The 26,816-nt window shown below is 43.3% G+C and overlaps 1 protein-coding gene across 3 annotated transcripts; it reads left to right on the top strand.

Annotated features, from left to right (window-relative positions):
• Nucleotides 1–385: 385 nt before the first annotated feature.
• On the top strand, nucleotides 386–24,830 carry LOC149314110 (ras-related protein Rab-15). Of its 3 annotated transcripts, XM_089520539.1 has the most exons (8): nucleotides 386–637; nucleotides 8,566–8,648; nucleotides 10,774–10,834; nucleotides 14,019–14,079; nucleotides 15,611–15,688; nucleotides 17,408–17,497; nucleotides 18,902–18,967; nucleotides 20,986–24,830. In XM_089520539.1, exons 3-8 carry the CDS (start codon nucleotides 10,788–10,790, stop codon nucleotides 21,145–21,147), a joined length of 504 nt encoding a protein of 167 aa, XP_089376665.1. In that variant the 5' UTR covers nucleotides 386–637; nucleotides 8,566–8,648; nucleotides 10,774–10,787; the 3' UTR covers nucleotides 21,148–24,830. The 3 variants fall into 3 exon arrangements, with proteins under 3 accessions (XP_089376665.1, XP_089376663.1, XP_089376664.1); XM_089520537.1 differs by lacking the exon at nucleotides 8,566–8,648 and having other exon boundaries at nucleotides 430–637; XM_089520538.1 differs by lacking the exons at nucleotides 8,566–8,648; nucleotides 18,902–18,967 and having other exon boundaries at nucleotides 430–637.
• Nucleotides 24,831–26,816: the final 1,986 nt, after the last annotated feature.

Here is a 26,816-nt window from a genome sequence, read left to right as displayed (position 1 = left end):
CAGAAGGGTCTTTCCTTTTCAGCTTGCCTTTGGAGCAGGACTGAGGAGGAGGAGCATGGCTTTCCATTCCCAGAGGGGTCTTTGAGGGCTTTCCTTCCGGCGTGCCCTCCATTTTGCGGGGCCTGGTCCTCTCCTTGGCGGGAGGAAGAGGAGGAGGAGGAGGAGGAGGGCCCCGGCCAGAGAGCCCTGGCTTTGCTACAGGCAGCTTCCCAGCGGAGGCCAGGCAAAGGCCTGCCACGGGAGCTTCCCAGGGGGCTGCCTGCCGCCTGCCTGGGGTCTGCTCCTCTATCTGTGGGGCAAGGGCCCCTCCGCCCCTCCTGCACCGGAGACCCTCCTCCTCCTCCTCCTGCTGCTGCTGCTGCTGCTGCTGAGCCGGCGGCGGCGGCGGCGCATCCTTCCTTGCTTCCTGCCTCCCGGGCCCCTTCTCCTTCTCCTTCTCCTCCTCCTGCTGGCTCCGCCGGGGCTTGTGGTGGGATGGGGTCCCGGTGGGGCTGAAGCCGCCCTTCCCCCGCCATGGCCAAGCAGTACGACGTCCTCTTCCGCCTGCTGCTCCTGGGGGACTCCGGCGTGGGCAAGACCTGCCTCCTCTGCCGCTTCACCGACAACGAGTTCCACCCTTCCCACATCTCCACCATCGGTACTGCCCCGGGAGAGGGAGAGGGAGGGAGGGAGCCCAATCCCCTTCCCTCCTTCCCTGGGCAGGGGTCACCCCCCAAAAAAGGAGGGAAGCTTCCAGAGAAAAGGCAGGGCAGGACCCCAGGGAAAAGCCCCAAAGCACCCCCGGGGAGGGGCAAGGGCAGGCTTCCCTGCCGGGCTCTGTCTGAATGGAGGGCATTTTGGACTCCCTCCTGGTTTGAAATGGAGGACCTGCCCGGGAAAAGGAGGACGCCTTTAGAGGGGAGTGGGAGCCCCTGGGATGCTCTAAGGCGCTTTGGGGGGAGGGGGCTTCGGGGTCCTCCCTTTCCAGGACCCGTCCTCCATCCCAACCTCGTGCCCCACAGGAGAGGCATCCCACAGTGGCCCTCCTCCTCCCTTTGGAGCCTGGCTTTCCATCCCTGTTTTAAGGCTTTCCTTGAAGGGTCTCCCGCCCCCGCCCCCGGGGAATGTCCTCCATTTTGCAGTGCCTCGTCCTCCTCTCTGGTGAGGCCACATCTGCTGACCCTCCTCTGGCCAGCGGGGGGTCTTGTTGTTGTTGTTGTTGTGGTGGTGGTGGTGGTGGTGGTGGTTTGTTGTTGCCTGGCGCGTAAAGGCGCAGCTGCGTTTTTGGCGCGAGCTGGACCTGGGCCACTGGAGGCAGAGCCAGGCCCCTCCAGACCAGCCCCAGCCCCAGCCCCAGCCCAGGGCCACCAGGCTGCCTTCCTTCGCTGCTAAGGACGAGCCTCTTCTTCTCCATCCCCGGGACAGGCGCAAACAAATGACCGTACCTGCCCCTGGGGATGCATAGGAGAACATTGGCCCATAGGAAAACGTCGTAGGAGACCTCGTGCCCATAGGGGAATACTTGCCCATAGGGAAACATTGCTCGTCCAGTGTTTTCCTATGAGCAAGTATTCTCCCATGTTTCCTTATGGGCAAGTATTGTCACTTATTTCACTACTTCCCTTACTTTCCTGCATCTGCACAGCAGAAACAACCAGCTTTTACACCACTTTTAACTGCCATGGCTCCATGCTATGGAATTCTGGGAACTGTAGTTTGTTGTGGTACCTCTGGTTTTTACAAACGTTTTATTTTCACCTTTGAGGTGAGCAGCTGGCCTTACTGGGCCCAACAATGAGCACAGCAACATGAAGAGTTGGGCTGCATCCACTCTGCAGAAATAATCTGGTTTGATACCAATTTTAACAACAAATCCCCTGCTCTGGTGCCACAACAAACTACAGTTTCCAGAATTCCATAGCATGGAGCTGTGGCAATTAAAGGTCCAGAACACATAATCCGATTTGAGACTGTTTTAACTGCCCTGGTTCAGTGCTAGGGAATCCTGGGAATTGTAGTTCATTGTGGCACCGGAGCTCTCCAACTGAGATGGCTAAATGTCTCACAAAACTACAGTTCCCAGAATTCGCATTGAGCCAGGGCAGTTAAAGCAGTCTCAAACTGGATTATCTCTGCAGTGTGTTTTGGACCATAGCGGTATCAAACCAGATTATTTCTGCAATGCGAATGCAGCCCAACTCTCCATGTTGCTGCTCCCACTGTTGGGTGCAGTAATGCCAACAGCTCACCTCAAAGGTGAAAATAAAACACCAGTATTTTAATAACTGAAGTAGGCATAGACCTCCCCCCATGAGGAGGACCAGGCATCCTCTTTTTCCAGAAGTTGTCCTACATTTCAACCTTCTGTCCAGAAGGAATTCCACCATTTTGAGCAGGACTAAGAAGCATGGATTTACCTTTATACATAAGTGTTTTTGGCTTTTATTTGGCCATGCCCTCCATTTGTCTTAAATGTCCTACATTTTGTGGTGCCTTGTCCTCCTTTGTGTGAGGACATTTGGTCATCCTGGCCTTATGGAGCTGGAAGTGGGTGTTAAGATCCAAGGAGAAGAGGAAGCAAGGGGGGGGGGAGTCCTTTGGTTTGAATGTTGGGCTTCAGCTCTGGAGACCAGGGTTCAATTCCCCACTAGGGGAACCCTCCTTTGGACAGATGGCCATCTGTCAGGGGTGCTTTGATTGTGTATCCTGCATGGCCAGGGGCTGGATTGGATGGCCCTTGTGATCTCTTCCAAGAAATTCCCATGATAGGGTTGCCATAAGTCAGAAATGACTAAAAGGCACACAACAACAAATTGCCTTCTAAAATTCCCAGTGATGGTATTATTGTCCCTCCAGGGAGTAATAAAAGTCTACAACTTCTGGCATGTTTTTAACCTGTCAAATCCCTCCTTGGTCTGAGTGCAGAACATGTTTCCTCTGGTTATCTATCTGCTTTTTGTGGGAGTAAGCCAACACATTCATATATGCCTGGTGAGAATCTGTTAGCAGCGATTGTATGAGCCCAATCTATTTTTAGATGCAGGAGTGACTTGTGGGAGCATGCTCCATCAGCGAAGAACATAACATGGGGAGCATCCCTGAGAGATGCAGAACACAGGTTCAGTCAAAAGAGCACCTTGTCCTCCTGGTTTGTTTTCAAATCATGACTTACTCTTATAAGTGATCAAGGCTCGGTCATAATTGTGACACATCAGAGTCTTAGGTTCTGGAAACGATAGACGGAAACAGGGAAATCATGTTAGGTTCTGACAATCATGAGCAACATTTTAATTGCATTAAAATACCTCTTCAGAGCATAAATGGAGGGAGGTTTATGGTGAGTAACCTCAGAAGTGCCTTGCACTTCAGGAATAGGAAACAGACAGCCTTCTCTGCCAGAGATCTCTGGCGCCACAATAAACTACCATACCCAGGATTCCGTAGCATTAAGCCAGGGCAGTTAAAGTGGTCTCAAACGGGATTATTTTTGCAGTGTGTTTTGGATCAGACTCCTGGTCAGAAGGCACAATTACTGTAGCTTTAACAATTGAGTCCTGCTACAGAAATAGTTGTAGACTGAGGAATTTTGGTGTGTATATTGTGTGGAATGGAGCATTTCTAGAAGTGTGGTAACAAACGTGGACGTAATTGTGTTTCTCTGCCTGCCTTTGACTGTGGTACTCGCCCACTTGTCAGTTGTTTTGGGTTGGCCTGTTTGAAAACCATTTCACTTATACATGTGAAGCTAGCTGAATGCTGACACTGTGTATTGAACCCGCACCACATTTGCACTTTAATAACATAACCTCCACTGGGTTTCCCACCTCCCTTAGTATTCTTAAGTTCCTCAGTGCCGACAGTACCATTTGCACTGCCCTGTTTGTCTCTCTTGTGTCCATAATTGATTTGCCTTGAATTTTTTGAAGAAAGTTAAGCTGCAATTATGCTAGTACAGCATGACATTACAGCACTATTACACTGCTACCTTAATTGGAAAATAAAAATAATAGTGTTTTGTTGTTTTTTTTAAAAAAATAACTATGGCATGCAGGAAAGCAGAGGAGAGATATTTGGAAATCACCCCCCATGCAGGAAAGATGTCTGAATAGTCACTTCCAAAGATTAACAGGTCAGAATCACACTGTTATTGTATTATAACAGCATTTATCTAAAAGGAAAAGAAAACAGAAAAGAAATCTAGAAAATATAGGGAGAAAAAAGAAAAAAGTCTTAAAAGGGTTTCAATAGAGCATAGGAAACAGATCAGGAAACACAACTATTCTCTTGGAAAGTCTAGCCTTTCCTGCCCAAGCACCAGAAGCAGTCTGAGGCTTCTCTGGCAGAGATTTCCTTGTAAATTCCCAAGGGAAAGACAACCAGAGCACAACCACACTGCAGCCCCATATAGTCATGTTTGTAATGAAGTGGAATGAGATGTTTCCATTCAAACTTATTACTGAACCATGGCAAGAAAGCTAGTCATTAACAAATTATTTCCAGCATTAAAAAACTGAACTCGCAACAACTCTGCATCACAACAACACCAGCAGAGCCTTGACATCATGTGATAAAGGTGATACAAAGGCAGAGTTAATCCACCTCTATAATGGTATAATGTTTTGTGGTAAGTGCCTCTGTCCACAGAAGGCAAAGTATTGATATTGGTGGTGGTGGTAGTGGCTTTCTCTTTGGAAATCATGTACCTACTGATATCTTAGATCAAAAACACACTGCAGAAATCATCCAGTTTGAAACCGCTTTAGCTTTCTCTGTCAGGGAGCTCTGGTGCTACAACAAACTACAATTCCCAGGATTCCCTAGAACTGAGCCAGGGCAGTTAAAGCAGTCTTAAACGATTATTTCTGCAGCGTGCTTTGGACTTTAATCACATCACTGACAATGAGCATGCATTGATTCCTTAGGCTGACCGCGACAAACAGCTATTGACCATTTTAGAATGAAGATGCATGTGAGCATGTCTTTGTTGTTGTTTGCCTTCAGGTCATTTCTGTTTTATGATAACCCTATCATGTTTTTTGGGGGGGGGTTTTGGCAAGTTTTCTTCAGAGGGTATTTGCCATTGTCATCCTCTGAGGCTGAAAGCGTGGACTTACCCATGGTCAGCCAGTGGGTTTCATGGGATTAGAACCTTGCGCTCCATAATCATAGGCCAGCATTCAAACCCCTATGACAAGAGTCATGATTCAGTTAGAATGAGATTTTCTGGGTGACCTTCCAATAGAAATTGGTTGTTATGAAAGCATCCTTTTTTCCTCTAGAAAAGTTTCCCGAACTCTACTATGGAATAATCAACACAACCAGGAAGCGGGGGGGGGGGGGGGGGGGAGAGGGAAGGTCTCTTATAAGAAAAGTCAGTTCAGTAATACTTATAAGTAAATTGTTGGTTCACCTTGGTGAAGGAAGGAAGCAAATGGGCTACAGGCACATCTACCCTGATGGGAAAATCCAGTTTCCCAGCGGAGAGGGAGAGAACCTCCTTAGATTGGCCTTCAGGTTATCCTGATCAGCAGTGACCATGAGCTTGTCTATACACACAGTTGAGTTTTGGGAGAACTCCACACACAGTTCTCCCTTTTGAACTCACCCCAGTCTTCCCATGCATGCAAATATATGTATTTCTGAACTATCCCCCCCCCCCCCGGTCTCACACCAATGTCTCATGGAGCGCAATCTACATGTACATATGAATATCTGAATTTTCCAATCAAAACAGATAAATCCCCATTTCCCCCTTCAATGAAAGGCATGGATTCTGCCTCAATCTTCCTGTATGCCATTTGGACAAATCACTGCAAAAACTATGTGAGACTATTTTGTTGGCTCATGTAGACATGCCCTAAGAGGAAGAATTGAAAGAACAAGGACCAGAGTGCTTTTTTGAGTAATAGGAACCATGTTACAAAACTAGATCTGTTGTATGTGTTGGGGGGATGGCTTGGAAAGACCACTGTTCTAGTTAATTCTGCAGTGTATACTAATTAAAAATGTAATGTTTGAAGCAGCCCTCAATCAGAGTGGTTCCTAGGGACTTTGTAGTAAGTTTGTGATCATACTATATTTGCATATGTCTATAAAGATTTTTTAAAAGATTCAAAGTCTGATTCCTTGGAACTAGGTTATGTTGAAATCAATATGGGTGGGACTGGGCTGTTATTGTTTCCACCAATGTCTACTTTGGGTGGCAAAAGGAAGTGGAAAAGGAATTTGAAATTACATGTGCACCCTCTCTCTTTAGCCTAATGAGTTGCAATCTTTAAGGTGAGATACCTGTGTCTTGCAAGTGGGGAGGTATATATTCAGTCCTTGTTCCAGGAGAATATAGATCTACCCCTTCTAGACATAACTCAGAAGTGCAGGGATAGGAAACATTTTCTCCTGGAGAACATTTGAGGTAGTCTTGAGGTGCTTGTATGTATGGTTGGATCGTCCAGTGGTACCTGCATCAGTTGAGCATCAAACTAATGGGAGCAAATGCATAAATCCTACAGCGGAAAGAGCACTTCTGTTACAGTGGTGCCAATCTTTTGCTAGAGATGGAAAATTAGGTGCGGTACAGACGAGATGGCCATCCCTTTCTTCTCTAGATTGTTGCTGTAGCAACCACATGGTTGCGGCAATGATCCGGCTCAAAAAGGAGCTCCAAAAAGGTCTGTGTTGCAGCTCTTATGATGGCGCTTCTGGCTAGAGCCGTTTGAGCTCTCTGGGCACTCTGTCATGAGCTGCGCCCCGTGTGGATGGGGCCTCAGCCTTATGACACAATGGCACCGATATTAGGGCTCGACAGATGTGGACGCTGAGCCACACCAAGCTCTTATATCACTGCTGCCACACAGCTTTGCGCTGATATGTACTGGCCCTTAGTGGAATTAGCTTTACAATATTGATGATGGGTGGGTTGTAGGAGGGGCTGATAATGCCCAACCATCCCATTTTGGGTAGACAATGTTTCACCTTCATATGTTTAATTTTGGAGAGTGGGGTCTATGGGCTTTCGGGATGTCTTGTTGTGCTTGGGGGCCACATTGTTCCAACCCCTGCCCTAGTAGATCCCAAATTTGTCACTTGTTTTCTAGGAACTTACCTTGTTAAGAAGCAAATGTGGCTGCTTTACTCGATATGCAGAACATGACTGTCCCATGTTGCAGAGATCCCTTACCCATAATTGGTTGCTCAGCATTTCCAAAAGATTGTTCTGATTCTGATAATGACTTATTTGGCCTGGGGGCTTGTCTACACTGACCAGAATATTCTGGGTTGCTTCTGGAGAATCCTGACCTCACAGCTGCCTCGTTTCACTCCCCCCTCCATTATCCCTGTAGTCTGGAGTGGTGCTGCATAGCTGTCTACAGGTGTGTCCTCTGTGATGCCCAACAGCAGTGCCGCTGGCTTAACTCACTCCTTCTGAGGTCAAAAACGAGGTGTCCAGTATTGATCAAATGGCTGCACATTTCATTGTGACTTCAGAAGAAGCAGTTTACACCAGTGGCACCAGACAGCACAGCAGGATACATGTAAACAGCCACTAGGTGTTGCTATGGAATGCCCTGGATTTTCCTGCAAAATCTGGAGTAAAATGTGAGTTTTTAAAATCTGATTTAGGCAGGGATAGGACAAATTTGGTGCAGAACTGTTCTTCCCTTGTGAAATTGGAGATTTGGTCCTGTGTCATGTAGTGGGGGCATATGGGGAGAAATTGGTGTAGTTGGCTCATTAGACATGCCCTAAGTCTATTTCTGTCAGTTTCCCATAGAACTTTGGACTTGCTCACTGGGGATGATGGGTGGTGTAGCTAACACATCTGGAGGGTGCCAGGTTGGGGAACACTGCTGTGGATTAATATCCCACTACTATGGACTAGAATAGTCATTGCTAGTGATAATTTCTGTGTCAAAAGCTATGTGAAAGGGTGCTCACCAACTACCCGATTTGTGGGCTTGCAGCAATGCAAACCTTTGTGCTGTTCACAAATTATGTTCACTCTTTTCCTTCAGGGAAGTTACTTCTTTATATATTAAAAATGCTATCTCTCAAATAGCTTCTTTCATTCAGCTAAAGCAGACAGAGAATAATACACTTCAGCTGAGTTTCCAACCCCTCTTTCCTTGTTTTTCTGAGATGAGAGATTAGCAGGGTGATAGAGGAATGAAGTTGCAGGTGTGGTGCCTTTTCAGAAAAGCTTGTTTAGGTGTGACCTTCTGCTTGGCTCTGTTAGAGTTTAAAACATACTCTGGTTGGTTGCAGTCAGTTTTTGCCAGGTAGCAGGATGTACCTGCATAATGGGATCTCTTCCTGCTTGCATTTAGCATTCCTGGAGGCATGGATCATTTCCAAGGTGGCCCTGTTCTCCCACACAGTCAGTGACGCAGGTCCATCATCCTCATTTGCTTCTAAAGTAATGAAGTTCTTACTATCGTGACCTCATAGTGTGTGGGTAAAGGCCTTGTGGAGTACAAAGGATAATGAAAGAAACTTGTCTCTGATGTGAATTGTGCATGTTATGTGAGTCACCAGCAAAAGAACTATACAATTTCTTAGATACTAAGAAGAAAATCTGTTTTTTCTTAGAACAAGAAGCTTATGTCAAATAATTCAGGTACAAGAAACATTGCCTTTTTGGAGTACAACTCTCAAAACCCCTCTGGAAGAAAGTAAGAATTCTATTGTTTGGTTAGACCAGAGGCATAATGAGACACACAACTTGTCTTAAATAGGAACTTGCTGGATTCCTCTGGGAAACTTATAAGCAAGGGATGATAATGATGGTGATGGCAAGAATAAGAGACATTGATATTTCTTGTTTTTGGTTTACGGGGCGCTCTGTCGACTTGTTGTATATCTGAAGAAGTAGACCAAGTCTATGAAAGCCTATGCTACAAGCACAGCCATGTTAGTCTGTAGAATCAGTATGTAAAGACATCTTGTAGCACCTTTGAGACTAACTGAGAGAAAGAAGTTGGCATCATGAGCTTTCATAGACTTCAGTCTATTTCCTCAGATGCTTTTAAAATCTGAGGAAGTAGACTGAAGTCTACGAAAGCTCATGGTGCCAATTTGTTTCTCTCAGTCTCAAAGGTGCTAAAAGATCTCTCTACATACTGATTCTTACACACAGCCTCAAAGGTCCCTTTGCATGCAGTACGTTTACTTTTACTCACTCAGTTCCATTTCAAGTTGAGAAAAATCTGATTCAGTACAACTAGTTGAACATTCGGTTTCACTAAAGGAGTGACTGTGGTACTATAACTCCGATGACTGTGGCTAAATATATATTTCTCTCTGTGTGTGTATATGCACACTTCTATGGTATGTAGAAATTTCCATGGAAAAATATAGCATCAGAAAATTTTGCCCCCACCTCTCTGTCTGTATATTGTATATTGTGGGTAGAGAAGGGACAGATTGTTCTACGTTGATCTACTTGTAGGTTGTATGTATGAGAGTGAGTCAGTGTGAATGTTTCTCATATATTAACATAGTATGTTAATAGTGTCTGCAAATACATCCGCATTTGCCTTACACGGGGATCTGTTTTGGACCCCCCACGTAAGGCAAAAAGCGCATATGCTCAAGGCCCATTAGATATAATGGGGCTCATGCTCACCGTGCAGCCATGCTTGCCACATGTACCATTCTCTCAGTGGCTTCTGTGTAAGCTGGAAGCCACCTATAACGAGCCCACGTATGGCACGGGTTCACTGTAATGCAAAAGGGTATCTGTGTGATAAAGTAAAGGAGATCTAGATACTAAGAAAATGTCTTGTGCACACTTAGGTGTAAATAGAGCTCCCTGTAGGTTTCCATCTGTATATTATAAACAACAGATAACCTAATTACATACAACTTAATATGTTGGGTAGTGCTATCTCACCCTTAGGACTTTATCACAGGAGGGAAATTGGAAGGTTAAAGTGGGGCCATTGCAGGGTCATCCAGAGTGCAGCTGCTTATCACATGACGCTGCATGCAATCCGGACAGAATCCAGGGAGAATGTCAGAGGAATCAAGAAATTAGAAAATTTGAAAAACTACCATATTTGCATGCCCCTTTTGCTTGCAAATTCACTCCCTTCACATAATGCCAGCTGTCGTGGAAAGCAAGCCTCCAGATGCCCTTGTTTCCCAGAGTGCCTTGCTGTGCCAAAGAGGGAGAATGCTCTTTTTTTAAAAAAAACGGGATACACGCATTCCCCTCTTTAGCCTTGCCTGGCTGCTTTTCCTCCTCTTTGCAGCCTCTAATCAGCTGCTGGGAGAAACCAGAGAGAGGATGTTTTGACATTCCTCCTGGACAGGAGGAAGAAATGAAGGACCTGCCCTGGAAAAGGAGGGCATTGGGGAGTATCAGCCCTCTGGAATCAGATGGGCTTATGGTCTCAGCTCCCTCCTTTCTGTCTCTCTCTTGTGTGTGTGTGTTTGTGTTGGTTTTATGGAGTTTGCAAAGGGGAGCCTCATCCTGCCTCCCTCTGACCTGGCTTCTGGGTCAAAGAGGACCCCCCCCCCAGTTTCCCTCCCTCCCTGGAGCGTGTGTGTGTGTGTGTGTACTTGTGCAAATGACAGTTTTGCACATGCGCAGAAAAGGTATTTCTAAGTGAGCAATGGGGATTTGTTTGTCTCCTTCTGATAGCCAAATTTGAATCTACCCTAAGTAATGTGCCTTTAACACCTTGTGCTCTTGTGTGTGATAACTATTAGCAAATGGGCTTGCTTTTGAAGCACATAGGTCCACGTGTGGAAAAGTCCTTAGTTGATGTAACTTTTTCTCTTTGTTATTCATAGGGGTTGACTTTAAAATGAAGACTATAGAAGTAGATGGAATTAAAGTCCGAATACAGATCTGGTAAGTGATCTAGGTACTGTGATATAGATCCTCAAGAAGAAGGCTGAACCTACCTGGGAGACCAGATAAGCATTCTTTGCTGTGGCTTGATTGTGACCTTGGCCAAATTACACTTTTCAGCATTTTATCTATAAAATGGGAAGACAGAGAGTTGATTTACAATCTATTTGTAAAATTAATCCATATACAAATTCTTTTTATATATATATATATACACACACACACACACACACACACACACAAATATAGCACTATATAAATAAAGTATAATAATAATAATAATTGCATAATATTAAATAATATTAACATAATCGTCAGTATCCTTGCCTCAAAGTTATTACTACACTGCTTCCTTTATTTTATCTCCAGCTCTATAATTTACATCATTAAGTTTAACTTTCATTTATCCAATCCATATGCAGATTCTAAAGCATTCTGCAGATATAGTGTTTTGCAAGACCAGTAATACTAGGACATTAAACAAACTTGAGAATGTTACTTTTTTGTTGTTTTTATGGCTACAGCACCCCAGATCTCTCACCTGGTAAACCCACTGGGAGTTATTGTCCAAAAAATAAAACAAAAACAAAACTATTTCCAAACTTTGGAGTAATATAACGGTTTCTATAGCTGCCTGTATAGAAATAGTAGTTATTTTTCTAAATGTAGGTTTGAGCATCCATGTTTAGCACTATCCTAGGAACTATTCTAAACCATTTTTCTCCTTATGTAATAGAAATGAGAGTGGCGTTGATTTTGAATTAGGGATTGCCATCTGGTTTTAAACAGGGGTTGCATGCACTCCAGAACTTGTAGAGCAGGATGTACAGATCTGAAAATCTAACAGTCTCATTTTGGTTTTCTGAATCCCACTGGCATTCTCTACCATTCCAGTTATATACTTGGTTGCATGACTTTTTCCTCTTTTCTGCATAGAAATTTGTGGATATACCTTCCAACCCAAATATTATTTTACTATGCATTTTTGCCAGTCTATACTGCTTAACCTGTTTGACCCATTGACCAATGCATGTTTGCATTTTTCAAATCTGTGTTTTTGACATGCACATTTTTCAGATCTGTGCTTGGTTTTGTGAGCATTTGTCTACACTGAAGTGCATTGCAAGCCTCAGAAATGTACAGATTTCCAAGGCAAGATTGCATTGCCTGTCTTTGGAGATACAGACTATTTCTTTTCATACCATACATGAACAGCAAGGCATCAGTTTTGCTTTTAATTAAGTCTCTCAAGATAGCCTACTACCCTTCCTAGGGATGGAAAATAATTATTTGTGATTGCCTTTCTCAATGAAAACATCATTTTTTCTGGTTAGAGCATAGAGATAGGGTTTCTTAGCAGTAAAATTAAATGTGTCCAGCAGGGGGCATACAGATCACATCCGCTGCCAAAACTGAAGCTGATGTGTTCTTGGGCGCAACTGCAGGGAAATCACTTTGCAGTAATACAGTATAAGTGATGACCATTTGTGGGTTGAACAGCAATTAAAAGAGACTGTAAAAGCATGGAAATACTCACACTTTATGATTACTTCATTACAGTTTATTGCAAATCAGTTTAAATAACGATTCTGGATTCTGTTCTAACACAACATCAATCCAGTTGTTTCTGACTTATGATAACCCTAAGGCACCCCTATCACAGAGTTTTCTTGTAATATTTGTTCAGAGGGGTTTTGCCTTTGCCTTCTCCTGAGGCTGAGAGCATGTCACTTGCCCAAAGTCACCCAATGGATTACCATGCCAGAGCAGGGATTCCAACCCTGGTCTCCAGAGTCATAGTCCAACACTCAAACCACTACACCACACTGAGTTTCAATCCTAGGCTTAATGATGAGAAATGTGGGGTGCAAAATGGATGCAGTTGTGATGCAACTGCTTCAGACTATGTTTTGTCATTCTGGCCAAGATTATGGATTGGAGCGTAGCTCTACCTGCACAATTCCACATTTTCTCTTGCCATAGCAGCTGTCAAGATTGAGGGGTGGGGGGAAGGCTGCTGGTAGTGTTCACTAGTGAGTAGAGGGGAAGCAATGGGGTGATTCAAACTATGAAGTAGCAGCTGGACTCAGCTGGGGGCTGGAGTGTTCGTCCATGAATGGAGTACCCTTTTCTTTTCTCCCAGGAGCCCAGAACAGCCATATTTTCATGATCTCAATTGCTTCCCCCACTTCTTTCCCCGTCTCACTGGTAAGAAGTAGCAATAGGCCTTTCTGAGGCTTGACAGCTGCATGGAAGAGGTTTGGGGACAGAACACATGGGCAAGAGAATAGCTTCCTGTGCTCCATTGAAAAAGGGACATATGTGTAAACTGCATTTACACATATGCATGTCAGTAACAGGATGTCAGGCTCAGTGTGATCTAGGGGGAGAAACAGGATAATGAGACCCAGTCAATGCATATAACAGGCCAATTGTTTTTACACTCTTCTCTGAGTATATTTCCATTCAAGCTGCTTATTCTAAGTATACTCAGAACTACTCCAGCTCAGACATCTGGATGGACTGAGTCTTACTACCCAGTCCCCCCCCCCCGCCCCGGTCCCATGGAATCTGACATCCTGTCATATCTTTTATATAGTAGTCCTGAAGATTGGGGCTGTTGTTTAATCTTAGTATAGTTCACAGAGAATGTAAGCTCCTCTTAAAGGATAAATATTTTGACACTTCTCCATCTGAGTGCCCCCCACACCTTCTACAACTGGGATGGCTCTTTAGATAGCAGTTTCATTATATGGTCCTCAGTACTATAATTATGTGGTGTCCATAACCTGGAGCAGTTCCTTAATAATAATACTTCGGTTAAAATTCTAAATAATACTGCAATTATTTCTTAAGTTTGTTGAACTACTAGCCCCATGTTTTTTAAATGTGCAGTAGAACCATGTCATATAGTAGATGCAGAGAAACTTCTGCTCTCCCAATGTTTTGAGTTATAACTTCTACAATATCTTACCAGTGACCATGTCGGCTGTGGCTTTTAGGAGTCAAAGTCCCAAACAGGTGGAAGCCCAACGTTTCCCCCATCTGCTATATATTACCTAAGTAGGGTTTTGAGACTGATATTCCTATCAGCAGACCATTGGGGTTGAAAGTCCTAAATCTGGAGCTGGGATCTGTTGTGAACAGATAGAAGTCATTGTAACAATTTGTGCTTCTGTTCCAGGGACACCGCAGGTCAGGAGCGATACCAGACCATCACCAAACAGTACTACAGGCGAGCGCAGGTAAAACTGCTCTCCACTAGATGCCAAAAGAAAGGGGGTGGAGGGGTTGCTCCTCTGAAGAACTCATTCCTGAACTGCCACAAGTGCTCCAATCACAGCATGCATCTTCACAGCAGAAATCATGCAGTATGACACTGCTCTAAATGATGTAGCTCCATCCTATGAAATTCTGGGACCTCTAATTTTACAAGGTCTATAGTCTTCTTTGACAAAGAGTGTTGGTACCTCACAAAAGTACAAATCCCAGGATTGTGTAGGATGGAGCCATGGCAGTTAAAGAAGTAAACTGCATTATTTCTACAGTTTAGATACACCCACAATCAATGTGTTTTCTCTATCTTCATCTTTTGTTGCCAGAAAAGGATATACTGAACTCCAAGGAGATGACCTGGTGGGTTGGGTCTGAGCTTCTTCCCTGAATACTTCTTTGAGACTCAGTACATTGGGACTAATATAACAGTGAGCCTTGTGACTAAACAGTTCCTGTCAGTGAGCCTGCAGACAAACATCCAGAAAGATGGTAGCCCTCTTTTGTTGACTCCATGGTGAAACAGTTTGAAGTCAACTCTGAGGGGCAACCAGGAAGTTCCTCAATGGAGGAGGGTTGTCCTAACTGTAGGGGGTTACAACTACTGATAACTGTTTTAAAAATGGAGTTTGAAAAATCCAGAATCTCCCAGCCAACATGGCCAGGAATTTTATTCTGTTTTAGTACAGAGGTAGCCCTGCTTCCAGTGCCAAACCAACTCATACCATGTGGTCTAGCAATAATTCATATTTTGATTTGCTTGCAAGATCACATGCTTCCAGAGTGAGTAGTATACTTATTTAGAGGGCCAACTATCCACAGAGTTGTTTGGTGAAGGCCTTTCCTTTACAGGTGAGGGTGCAAATAGATGTTTTGCGACATGACTGCTGTGTAGTGGCTGGGTTTGATTTGTGGCTTATTTCCTACCTGCCTATAGATACTCTGAGACATGATGATTAATGGGGTTTAATGTCTTATATAATGTATTGAGGTACTTTCCTGACTTCTGGCATCTACATCACCCCCAGCCAGTATGGTCTAATGGGGTTCCTAGGCCCAAACATCTGGAATGATTATGATGTGGGGAGAGCTGCTTTAAGAGAAGACTGACAGAGATGTTAATTAACTGACCATTAACTACTACAGAGGCAGCTTGCTTTTTGATAAACTCACAGACACAACTGCAATAAGTTAGAGTCCATTTTCAATGTGTTAAGGCAAGCATGGGTGGGTATTGTGCAGTCCTACAGATGTTGTCAAATACGAACTCCTAGAATTTCTCACCACTAGCTATGGCTGCTGGGAGCTGCAGTCCAGCAACACATGGAGCACTATGTGATCCCAGCCCCTGTGTTAAGGTGAGATTTAAGACAAGCTTGTCATCTATACCTCATTCTATGTTCTGGACAGAGCAAATAGAACTCTTCTCATATCTGAATATATCTGTAACATTCTAATTGCTTTCCTCTTGCTTTTGTTTTCTTGACCTGGTTCTCTACTTAGGGGATATTTTTGGTGTACGACATTAGCAGTGAGCGCTCCTACCAACATATAATGAAATGGGCCAGTGATGTGGATGAGGTAAGTGGAGGAGACCTCCTTGCTTCCTACTTTTGCTTGATTTGCTGGAGCATGTTTGCTCAAGCATAAGAGATGATGTTGTGGCAAAATGGATACATTGCTTTCTCTGCAGATGAGAAACACAACATAAAAAGCCTTGATTGCATGAATGTGTGTACTTCTGCACTTACACACACACAGGCCGGCCACACATGTGATTCAGTACTTGGTACCTCTGGACTGTAAAATTAAAACAAATTTAAGATTCCCAAGGGTTGTCTCATTGTCCTTGGGATATATATGCATCCTCTTGGAGGGTCTCTCTGGCCTCAAATAGACAGGCCAAAAGAGCCACTGTTAGGCCATGTTGGGGGTGTGGTGTTTCCATGATGCCTGCTTCTTTGCAGTGGCCCAGTTCAGGACTGCTGCAGCAGCCTGGATCAGGACCAGGTGCATGCGGTTGCTGCAGCCTCGCAGTGATCATGCCGCTCCTTTTGCCCATCTGCTTGAGGCCTCTGTCTCTAATAAAAGGACTTTTTTGTGGTTATACTTTCTCTCAGTTTTATGAAGTACTAATTAAAGTTTATTCAGTGAGGAAGGAAAATGTCTAATAAATACATCTGTCTGCTAGTGAAACATGGTAATAAGTGTCCTGATTATATGGCTGCACCCTTGCACATACTCGTAAGCTCTCTGTAGGATATTAGGCGGAGGGAGTGCAGATATTTACTTAGAGATTCCTTTTATACTCATAGTGGTTACTTATTTATTCCATCCAGTGAGTTTAAAACATCATACATGGCTCTCCTCCACCCACCCTTTTTATCCTCACAACATTATTTTGAAGTAGGTCAGAGAGAGAGAGGAACAGAGGGAGAGAGAGGTGATGACTGGCTCCAAGCACCAAGCTCAGTGAAGAGTAGGACCTGGATTGCTCAAACTCCAATCCCACATTCTGACCACTGCACCACGTTGGGGTAACCTGTGGCTATGCACTAAATGTGAAAGGAAGATGAATGAGTTGAGGATGAGGAAGGAGATGATAGACTGTATATACTCATGTATAAACTGAAAAATTTGTATTACAAAATTGACCCCAAAAACCTAGGCCAATTTATACACAAGTCAATACGGTAACAAGATGGCAGGAAGAGTGATTGTTAGCTCCCCAAGCCTCTTCCCATCCTGGCAACATCTAGAGGGGGTAGCTGGGTTGGGAAGATGCAGGATGAGGGATCAGGGCATCCTTTACATCCATGGTTACATGCTCTTAAGTTTTACCCTTGACTTATCCATGGGTCACATACAAATCCAGAATTTTGGCCCCAAACCTACCCTCGACTTATACACGAGGTTGACCTACACACGACAAATTATATACGGTAAATCAGGTCCAGGGTATCACCTCAGGAGACTTGTGTTATCTGACCTGTGCATGGTTCACTTTCCCAAGATCTGGTAGCTTGCAGTGGTTTTGGCCTCTTTCAGTCTGTAGTAGCTTTGATTCCTTAAGATAGGCCTGTGTCACTTCTAATAGCTGTGTAGGATCAAGAATGTATTGGAAAGTAACTCCCCCCCCCAGTCTAGCCCTGAAGCAGTGGAAGGAACTGTTTCTGTGAAAATTCTCCACAGCAATGGGGTGTGTGGTAATCTTAAATCTGAGTAATACCTTATGGCTCTCCTTTCAACTATCTAAATGTATGGGTTGGGATATGCTAATATTTTTCCTCTTCTCTCTAGTATGCTCCAGAGGGTGTCCAGAAGATCCTCATTGGGAATAAAGCAGATGAGGAAGAGAAGAGGCAAGTAGGCAGAGAGCAAGGCCTCCAGGTAAATGTCTTAGATTGGCACTAGTTGTCCTTCTCCAAGGTTCAATCCACACTACTATCAAATTTACTCAGCTGTACTGTTTCAGATTGCAGGTGGGGCTCACATGGTAGCATAGCTGCTCCATACCCAAAGCAAGGCAAAAAAACCCCTTCTCTCCACCGAGCAAACTGACATGTTAGGAACTATTCTGTCTATGTTTGTGTACAAGTGGCCTTCCTTATTCATGGATTTTTTTAACCACGGATTCAAGCATCCACAGCTTGAAAATATTCCCAAAAAGTATAAATGCCAAAAAGCAAACCATGATTTTGCCATTTGATATAAGGGACACCATTTTGCTATGCCATTATATTTAATGGGACTTGCACATCCACAGATTTTGTTATCTACAGGGGGTCCTGGAACCAAACCCCAGCAGATAACAAGGGCCCACTGTATTTATTTATTTATTTATTTAGGAGGGACATCCAGTCATTTGAGGTTACCACCACCGCTTGAAAGCTGAAATGTTGTAGTTAGGAGATGTGAAATATAGACATAATGTAGAACCTGTTCAGAAAAGGTAGGATTGAATAATATAGCCATGTTAGTCTGTAAAATCAGTATGTAGAGATCTTGTAGCACCTTTGAGACTAATTGAAAGAAAGAAGTTGGCAGCATGAGCTTTCATAGACTCAAGTCTACTTCCTCAGTTGCATTTAGGAAGTACAGTGGACCCTTGTTATACGCTGGGGTTTGGTTCCAAGATCCCCCGTGTATAACAAAATCCGTGTATGCTCAAGTCCTATTAAATATAATGACATAGCAAAATGGTGTCCCTAATAAAAAATGGAACATCAAGGTAAATTTATACTTTTTTGGAACATTTTCAAACCGTGTATGCTTGAATCTGTGTATAAAAATTCCGTGTATAAGAAGGGCTGACTGTAGACTTAAGTCTATGAAAGCTCATGCTGCCAACTTCTTTCTTTCACTTAGTCCCAAAGATGCTACAAGATCTCTCTACATACTGTACATAAAAGTTATGATTTATAAATTGATTGCTGTTTGATAAAAGATAGAGCTGAGGACCAGATTTTGGATCTCAATCACATCTTGGCCATGGTAGTTGAGAGATTCTGGTGGTTGTACTTCAAAGAACTAATTTTCCCAAGCCCTGAACTTAGCTCACCAACTTTCCAACCCTGCACAAGTGAAAAGCAAGTTCTGGCATAAAGCATGACCCCCAAGTCTGCCCTTCACCATATTTTCAAGCTCCATTCATGGTCTAGCCTGACCTACATAAGTTGCCTTCCTAAATGGAGAGGGGGATGGGGAAAGGAAGAGGACTGGTGGATTCAAGGGAAGTGGAGCAATATCAGTGTGGCATTTATGTATAAACTTGTTAGAACTTCTGTCTTGCAGCTGGCTAAGGAATATGGCATGGATTTCTATGAAACAAGTGCCTGCACCAATCTGAACATAAAGGAGGTGAGAACCTTGGTTGGGGAACTTCTGGGTGGGTGGATTTCCAGGGTCACTAGACTGTCTTCACAAAATAATCTAAGAGAAAAGCAAATTAATGAGTTTTCACTTCTAGCATCCAGAAGGCTCCCTGACTTTGGAAAGGAGAACCAGCTGAAGTATGCTAATGAAGAGAGAAATGGTCATAGAAATTAAACTGATATGTTTTCTTTATTATAGGCTGTATCGAGTAGTGGTTTAATCTGTTTGAAAGTGCTTCAGGTTTCACAGGATGAAGTTGCACAGATCACCTACTCACAGCATCCCTTTGTACCAGATCCAATCCAAGGGTTACATTTGGTAGATGATTAGTGAAAATTGAGTGCCTTGGTTTGCACAAGTGGAAAATATCTTTCCGACAGTGCAAAACCACTACTGGAACTGTGGTGGTGGAGGTGTTTGGTATGAGTTTGTAATAGGTGCATAACTAAAACCTGATTGAGCTACTAACGTCAATGAGAAATATGAAGTTCATGTGTAATTCTAGCAATGAAATCATTTGGACTCAAGAAGTGTGTTAGCATCTGATTAGATCTGTCTGCTGTCTTTCTGCCAGCAAGTGAACACCTTTTATGTGGGCAGACCTTTGACTCTTAAGTTATTGTGGCAGTCTGCTCTTTTAATGGGTGTGTTATGCTTTTATCTTTTTACTGTGTTTAAATGTGAGATAAACTGTTTAATGTAGTCCTTTTAACAGAACAGTTGGTTTAATTTTTTAAAAAAAACACTGTTGAGTCAAATAGGTTTTGGTTGTAGTTTATTTCATTTGATGTGAGCCACCTTGTATCTGGTGCCAGGAGAAAGGCAGAATATTAAATAAATAAATAAATCTTGGAGAAATTGACATCTTGGTAACTAGCTTTAATTTAACCATCTGGTGAGGTCTGTGGTCATGCTTTGGTTCTGTAAAACCAGACTGAAGATGATGGCTAGAATCCTGTTTGTTTGTTTGTTTGTCAGATTTATACACTGCCTTTCTCCCAAAGTAAAATTCAAGGCAGCTGTTGGGGATATATGAATTCATAAGCACCGTCAGGATGCTACACAGTGAATCTCATCCCAATCTACCTCACTCCTTACTTCCCGGGCAGCAGCTGCTGCAGTCAACAGAGATCTGTTCCCCTCTCATGACCAGTCTTCATTGTGACAGGAAAAAGGAGGGCCCCGCAGGGTTCTTGTTACAATTCAGAGAAGCGTTCCCAGGCATTGCATAATTGCTATTTGATGTTCTTTTGTTGTCTGTTTTATTGAATCATTTCCTGTATTGCTATGTATTTTATATGTATTATCTTACTAGACAGGCCCCTTCCCCACCACCACTCCCTTCTCCTTCTGTGTCGTGTCTTTTTAGATTGTAAGCCTGAGGGCAGGGAACCGTCCAATTAAAAAGATTGTATGTACAGCGCTGTGTAAATTTACAGCGCTTTATAAATAAAGGTTGATTATTATTATTATTATTATTATTATTATTATTATTATTATTATTATTTCCCCTTGCCAGAATTGGCTTGAGTGAGGGAAGCTGGGAACATCAGTCAGCTGCTTCTCAAAACTAGGGGCTACATAGGGATCATGAGAGCAAAACACTCATGCATGAACTCTAGTTGACACATTTGTGAATTATCCAAGTTAATTCTTGGCACTGTTTAAAAAAAAATATTTCTTAAATGTTCACAAGCATATAAGTGTGAGATGAATGATCCAGAACTACAAATGGCTACAGGTCTTTTTGAAAGGAAACAGGGCCCTCAGAAGATATACTTCGTTGTAGCAAATTAAAACTGCCACTAAGTAAGGAAGCTAAACTAAATATTCCCAGTATAGCTCTGAGATCTAAAACAAGGAGGCCCCTAGGCAGGCGACTATTCATGTTGTGGGTTAGTAACATGTGTGAATTTACTTGCCGACCAGTCTAAACCTAAACACTAATGGTCACCCAGACTGTAGAAATGATCCCTGAGCCTTTTGTTCCCATTCTCTTTCAGTCTTTCACTCGTCTGACAGAGCTGGTCCTGCAGGCCCACAAGAAGGAGCTGGATGGACTCCGCACATATACAGCTGATGAACTGAATCTGGTTGAGCTGGAGGAAGAAGCAAGCAAACCAGAAGGCACAGAACATCCTCCCAAGACTTCCTGCTGGTGCTGAAGGCCTCCCAGTGTTCTTCCTTTTCCCCCCAACCCCAGTGCAGGTAGAAAGGCTACCACCTAGAGAGGGCTGGTTTCTTGTGCTCCATCCCTCTGGTCATTGGTTGTCCACCTGCCCGCCATCTGCCCTATTGGATCCTTTTTGGGTTTCCTGGTGTTTCTCCTTGATTGGTGATTTCTGTTGTCCTCAAACTCCCTGGATCCAAAATCTTTCTCAGATGGCTCACAGTGTGCAGAATATCACCCTGCCATCTTCACGGCAGGACTGTGGTTGGCAATCACAGTTGAGGTCAGACCAGCAGCCCTCTCATACTCCAGGTGCTCTGCAGCCTGACCCCTTTCCACCAACAGGTGAGCCATTTGGTTCTGTACCTTTATGGGCTGGGCCTTTCTTCCAAAAGCAGGATGCTTGTGAAGTAAGAAGGACCTGTGTTTCACGAAAGGTTCCCCAGGCAGACGATTTGCTAACACACCTTCTAGAGCAGGCCTTTGTATGGCTTGTTACTCTCCCTGCCCACCCTCACGTGCTTTGCCTTTGTCCTCTTTTTATCTTCTCCAGTGCCTGTGCAATGTGGTGAAGGGTTCGACCAGGCCCTGACTGATCAGGGCTGGGGCTTTTACAGCTGTCGTGGCAGTAGTGAATTATTAATAGCAACAGGTTGCCTGGAGATGCTTGTCAAAAATCTTTTCTAGATATCTTACCAAAAATGGTCTTTCATTCCAGAGGGTGAAATGACCTCTTTCCCTGCTCAGTAGAAGTGCTGGGAAAACAGGAGTCTAGTCTTGCTGAGAAAGGGAGTTGTATGATGGTAATTTGGTCTTAAATTCAGACTTCCCTTACCAGTTACAGAGAAACTACTCTTGCTTCCTCCTAGTCAGACTAGACTTGCCCTTTGAGAAGTCTGTAGAGCCCTGTCTTGCATGGCAAGCAGGACAGGTCCTTGGTGATGACTGATTCAGAACTTTATAAGGAGTCTTCCCTTGCCCCCCATTAGGTATCTTTAGTGGTATTGGGACACTCCAAAATAGATACCCAATTAGGCTATGTATATATCTATAGAAATGCAGACAGAGAAACCACCCAATCTATGTGGCACATACTAGGATCTGGCTTTGAGACCCCCTCCCCCCGAAGTTATTTCCTTGCTATGTTCCTTCCAGCCCTGACACAGAAAGAGACTTTGTAATCTGTGCATAGAGCCTCCACCCCAATCCATCTTCTTTGCCCTCAGGGTCTGACCTGTAAGAAATTGCTGAAACTCCCACCCTCCTTTAGACTTTTCTCTATGGGCTCAACATGACACTCAAACTGGCCCACCCTTCTGGGGATTATCCTGCCATGTGCTGCTAACATGTCTTGATCAGAACAAACTGAAATCTGCATGCATGTTGCACAGGCATCCTCTTCTCTCCTGGCCACTGACATGCTTGATAGGGGAGGCCTAACACACTCAGCAGCATGCCCTGGTATTCTGATCTCTTTTATGTGTGCCTGCTCAGAGTAGCTGCTTCCTGCGTGCCAACATCTTGAGGATGCTAAGCCTCCTCCTCCCCTGTACACCTGCCAGAAATAGGTCACAGTTGTCCAATTTAGACAGAATAACCATCAGCTGAAGACGTTTTGGGTGAAATGTGATGCCTGTACAGCAACCCTTCTGCCAAGCCCCATTTTGGCAGGGGGCTCAGATTTGAGCCATTCAGTCCATAGTGCAACTGGTTGTTGTGAGGTCAGGCTTGCCTGTGTGGTGAGCTACTCTTTCCTAGCCATAAGCTAATACCAGATGGATCTGTGACCCTTTGTTCCTTCTTCTTCCTCCTCCTGTAAGTTGACTTTCCCTTCATGGAGTAATTAAATTGTAATATTCAAAAAGTGGGGGGAAAGGGGAATAATATATAATGGAAGTGATGCCAGTTGTCTTGATTCAAGTGTTTTGTCCCTGTTAATGAAAAGGTGCCTTGCAGTGCAGAAAAGGCACCATTTCAAATGTGTGTCTCTTGTTTAAATGCCAGTTTTACCTATTTCCTTGAGCTAGGAGGGTGTGAACTAATATCAAGCCATTGAAATGTAGAGAAGGAATTATGTTGTACCACAGAGCTGGCTGCTGCCAGAAGGGTTTCTTGTGACTTTGGTCACCTGGCACTGAGGACTTCACAATGGGGGTCTCTCACTTCAGGGTCTATAGAGAAGATACAGAAGAGTCATTCATAGGAAGCCCCTTCCTGCTACAGCTAATACAATGCTTGTGACCTGCAGACACTAACTAGAGAGCATGTGGCCATTACTCTGCTGTAGGATTTGTGTAGTGGACCTAAAGTCTGTTAGGAATGGGTTAACTGAGGATGTGCTAGAAAATTAGGAATATTTGCCTGAAAAGTGGAGTCAGGCAGAAACTTAGGAAAATAGGATGGATCAAAGGAAGATAAATTATTCCACAGATCTTTCACACAGTCTGAATGCTGTTGGCTGACTTTTTGGGGACTTTGCTGGCTCATAGGGATTTTGGTTCGCCTAGTGTATATGGGAAGGTGAAATGAAGACCACTTCATATGTACTCTTTCCCTAAAGCCAGATAGCTGTCTTTTACTCTTTCCAATCACCTATTTATTGAATTGTATTGCACACAAGGTGATTGGGTTTCTTGGGAGTGCAGATAACAGTTGTGAACTCCCACTTCTTAATCAACATCAGGAAGACTTGTCCAGTTTTAGTGCGATTTAGGGAGGGGAAAATAAAAACAAAACAACCCACAATAGTGGCCAGTTGGTTATCTGCAGAATGGTTGTGTGAATTAGTATCTTTGTATCTCTTGCACACACAATGTTTTTAAAAACTCAGTGGCTAGAGCCACCCTCAAGAATGTCAACCTGAGAGGGATGCCACTCTTGTCACTGAAGAGAGCATTGAAAATTGCCAAATCTTCATGGACCTCCAGGCTCTGAAAACCTGTACACTAAACATATAAAAGTGTTAGTCCTTAGCAGACCTGGGACTGTCTCCTCCCTCGGTAGCTCTTCCCTACTGTCACAGTCTAGCATCATGTTGGTACTGCTTGCTCCACCTAGGATCTAAAAAAAATAGCTATCTTTCCACCCGTATAATAGAAGCTGAGCTGTTGCTGCTGCCACCAACGCACAAAATCAACTCCAATATATCTTTGCAACATACATTGACAAGCAAGGGAGCATCTGAGCCTCTTTGTCCATCTGGAGTTAAGTGGGGGTCTTATTGCCCTTACATCCAGCCATGGTTCTTGATGGATCATTGGCACTCAGCAAACTATTGATGAAGGCTCAGGGATGTTAGGCAATTCTTGCACTGAGAGAGGATGCTTCCTGAATCCAGTGTCTGGATAGTGTTCTCTTTGGATGCCAGGAAGTGTTCCCTGGATTTCAGGCCAGTGCTTGGAAGGAAAAGTGAGGAGGATTCTGGGAATCTCTTCAGTATTCGGGAGCTCCCTCTGTCCTGCAAGTCACAGGTCATAGCAACTTGTCTGTCTTTAAGCGGAAACTGTTGCATATAACTTGTCATGGGATCCAACCAAACTTGCAACTTTATGAATCCTCTACTTTGTCTGTAACTCTTGTGAACTTTGCACTCTGACTGGGTTTCCTTGTATGACCTGTCATTGTAATTCATTATTTTGAACAAAGAAACAACAAAAAAAAACTTTACAAAATAAAGATTCTCTCAAAGTGATTGGGGGTTGATGTATTTTCTGATTAGATGGATACCATAATTCGTGTTTCTGAGAACATCGTTTGGAGGAAGAGCCGGTAGGAACAGGAAGTTGAATGGGCAAGCCCTTCACAGTGGTATAGATTTTCTGAAAAACACAGAAGTGGAAAATTTCCCAGTGCTTTTAATAATGTTATACGATTTAGCACTTTGGTTTAAATGTTGCATTCAGTCACATTCAAAACTTCATGCAGAAACTATTTTATTGGAATATTTGAAATAATATGACAAGAATAGCATATATTTTCTTAATATTTAACAGCAGCAACAAAAAAGACTGTAAAATAACACAATTTTTATGAGAGCTATACCTGATACATCATGTGTCAACAATTTAATTTTCTTTTGCTAAAGTATGACTATTACCTTATGTTTCACTGACTCACTGTACTACTTGTCAGTTCCATCCCAAGTGGGGAGAAAATAGATTCAGTACTCTCAGCCTCAGAATGCAAAGACAATCTCCTTCTGAACAAAACTTGTCAAGAAAACTCCATGGTAGGTTTGCCTTAGGGTGGCCAAAAGTTAGAAATGACTTGTAGATACACTCCACAACAACAAACTATTAGTTGATCATTTTATTTCATTGGGCACAAGCAACTTACCATATTCTGTATTGACTACTTGTACTTGTGACTGATTGTATTCATTTGTTAGTCTGTCCTGCTATGCATTAGGGTCTGTAAATTCCTGTCTCCTTAGAAGAATAACCAGAACTTCATCTATATTTAGACCATCTAAAATGATTGATTACAGAATTCATAGACATAGCCATGTTCATCTGCATCTGAGGAAGTAGAGCAAGTCTGTGAACGCTTATGTTACACCTTCTTTCACTCAGTCTCAAAAGTGCTACAAAATACATTTGCATAATGATTTATTGCAGTACAACAGTCCAAAAACATTCAGAAAGGAGAGATGTAGTAGTAATGGGTGACTTCAACTATCCTGATCTGGAAGTTAAACTCAGCCAAATCTTCAAGGTGTAACAAATTCCTCACTTGCCTTGGATACAATTTCATTGTCCAAAAGGTGGAAGAGGCAACAAGGGGATCATCTATTTTGGATCTGATCCTAACCAACAAGGATGACCTAGTTAATGAAGTGCAAGTGGTGGGATCCTTAGGTGGAAGTGACCATGTTCTCCTGGAGTTTGTTATACAATGGAAAGGAGAAGCCAGGCATAGTCAGACATGCATTCTAGACTTTAGGAAAGCTGATTTCAGTAAACTTAGAGAAATGGCCAGTAATACTAAAAGAGAAGGGAGTTCAAGATGGATGGGAGTTTCTCAAGGGGAGATACTGAAGGCACAATTTCAAACAGTTCCTATGAGGAAGAAAAATGGGAAGTGTCTCAAGAACCCAGGATGGATGACTAAGGAACTTTCAACTGAGCTAAATTTTAAACGGAACATGTATAAGAAATGGAGAAATCAGCAAAAAGGAATTCAAATAAATAGTGAGCCTGTGTAGGGATAAAGTCAGAAAAGCTAAAGCGCAGAATGAACTCAGGCTTGCTAGAGAGGTTGAGAACAACAAAAAGGGCTTTTTTGGATATGTCTGCAGTAAAAGGAAGAAGAAGGAAATGAAAGGGCCACTGCGTGGAGAAGATGGCAAAATGCTAACAGAAGACAGAGAAAAGGCAGAATTAACACTTTCTTTGCCTCAGTCTTCTCAGAAAAGGCAAAGGGAACTCAACCTGAGGATAATGGAGCAGAGGACAGAATAGGGGAATTTCAGCACAGAATAAGTAAAGAGATAGTAGCGGAATACCTTGTTAATCTAAATGAATTTAAGTCTCCAGGACCAGATGAACTACTTCCAAGAGTATTAAAAGAACTGGCAAATGTAATATCAGAGCCATTGGCAATCATATTTGAGAACTCCTGGAAAACAGGAGAAATCCCAGCAGACTGGAGGAGGGCAAACGTTGT

Source organism: Sceloporus occidentalis, unplaced genomic scaffold (assembly GCF_023333645.1).
Source record: "Sceloporus occidentalis isolate IW3139 unplaced genomic scaffold, rSceOcc1.0.p SCAF_4, whole genome shotgun sequence".
NCBI classification, from domain to species: Eukaryota; Metazoa; Chordata; class Lepidosauria; order Squamata; family Phrynosomatidae; genus Sceloporus; species Sceloporus occidentalis.
The sequence above is the reverse complement of the archived record's forward strand: the minus strand, read 5'-3'. Positions and strand labels throughout refer to the sequence as shown.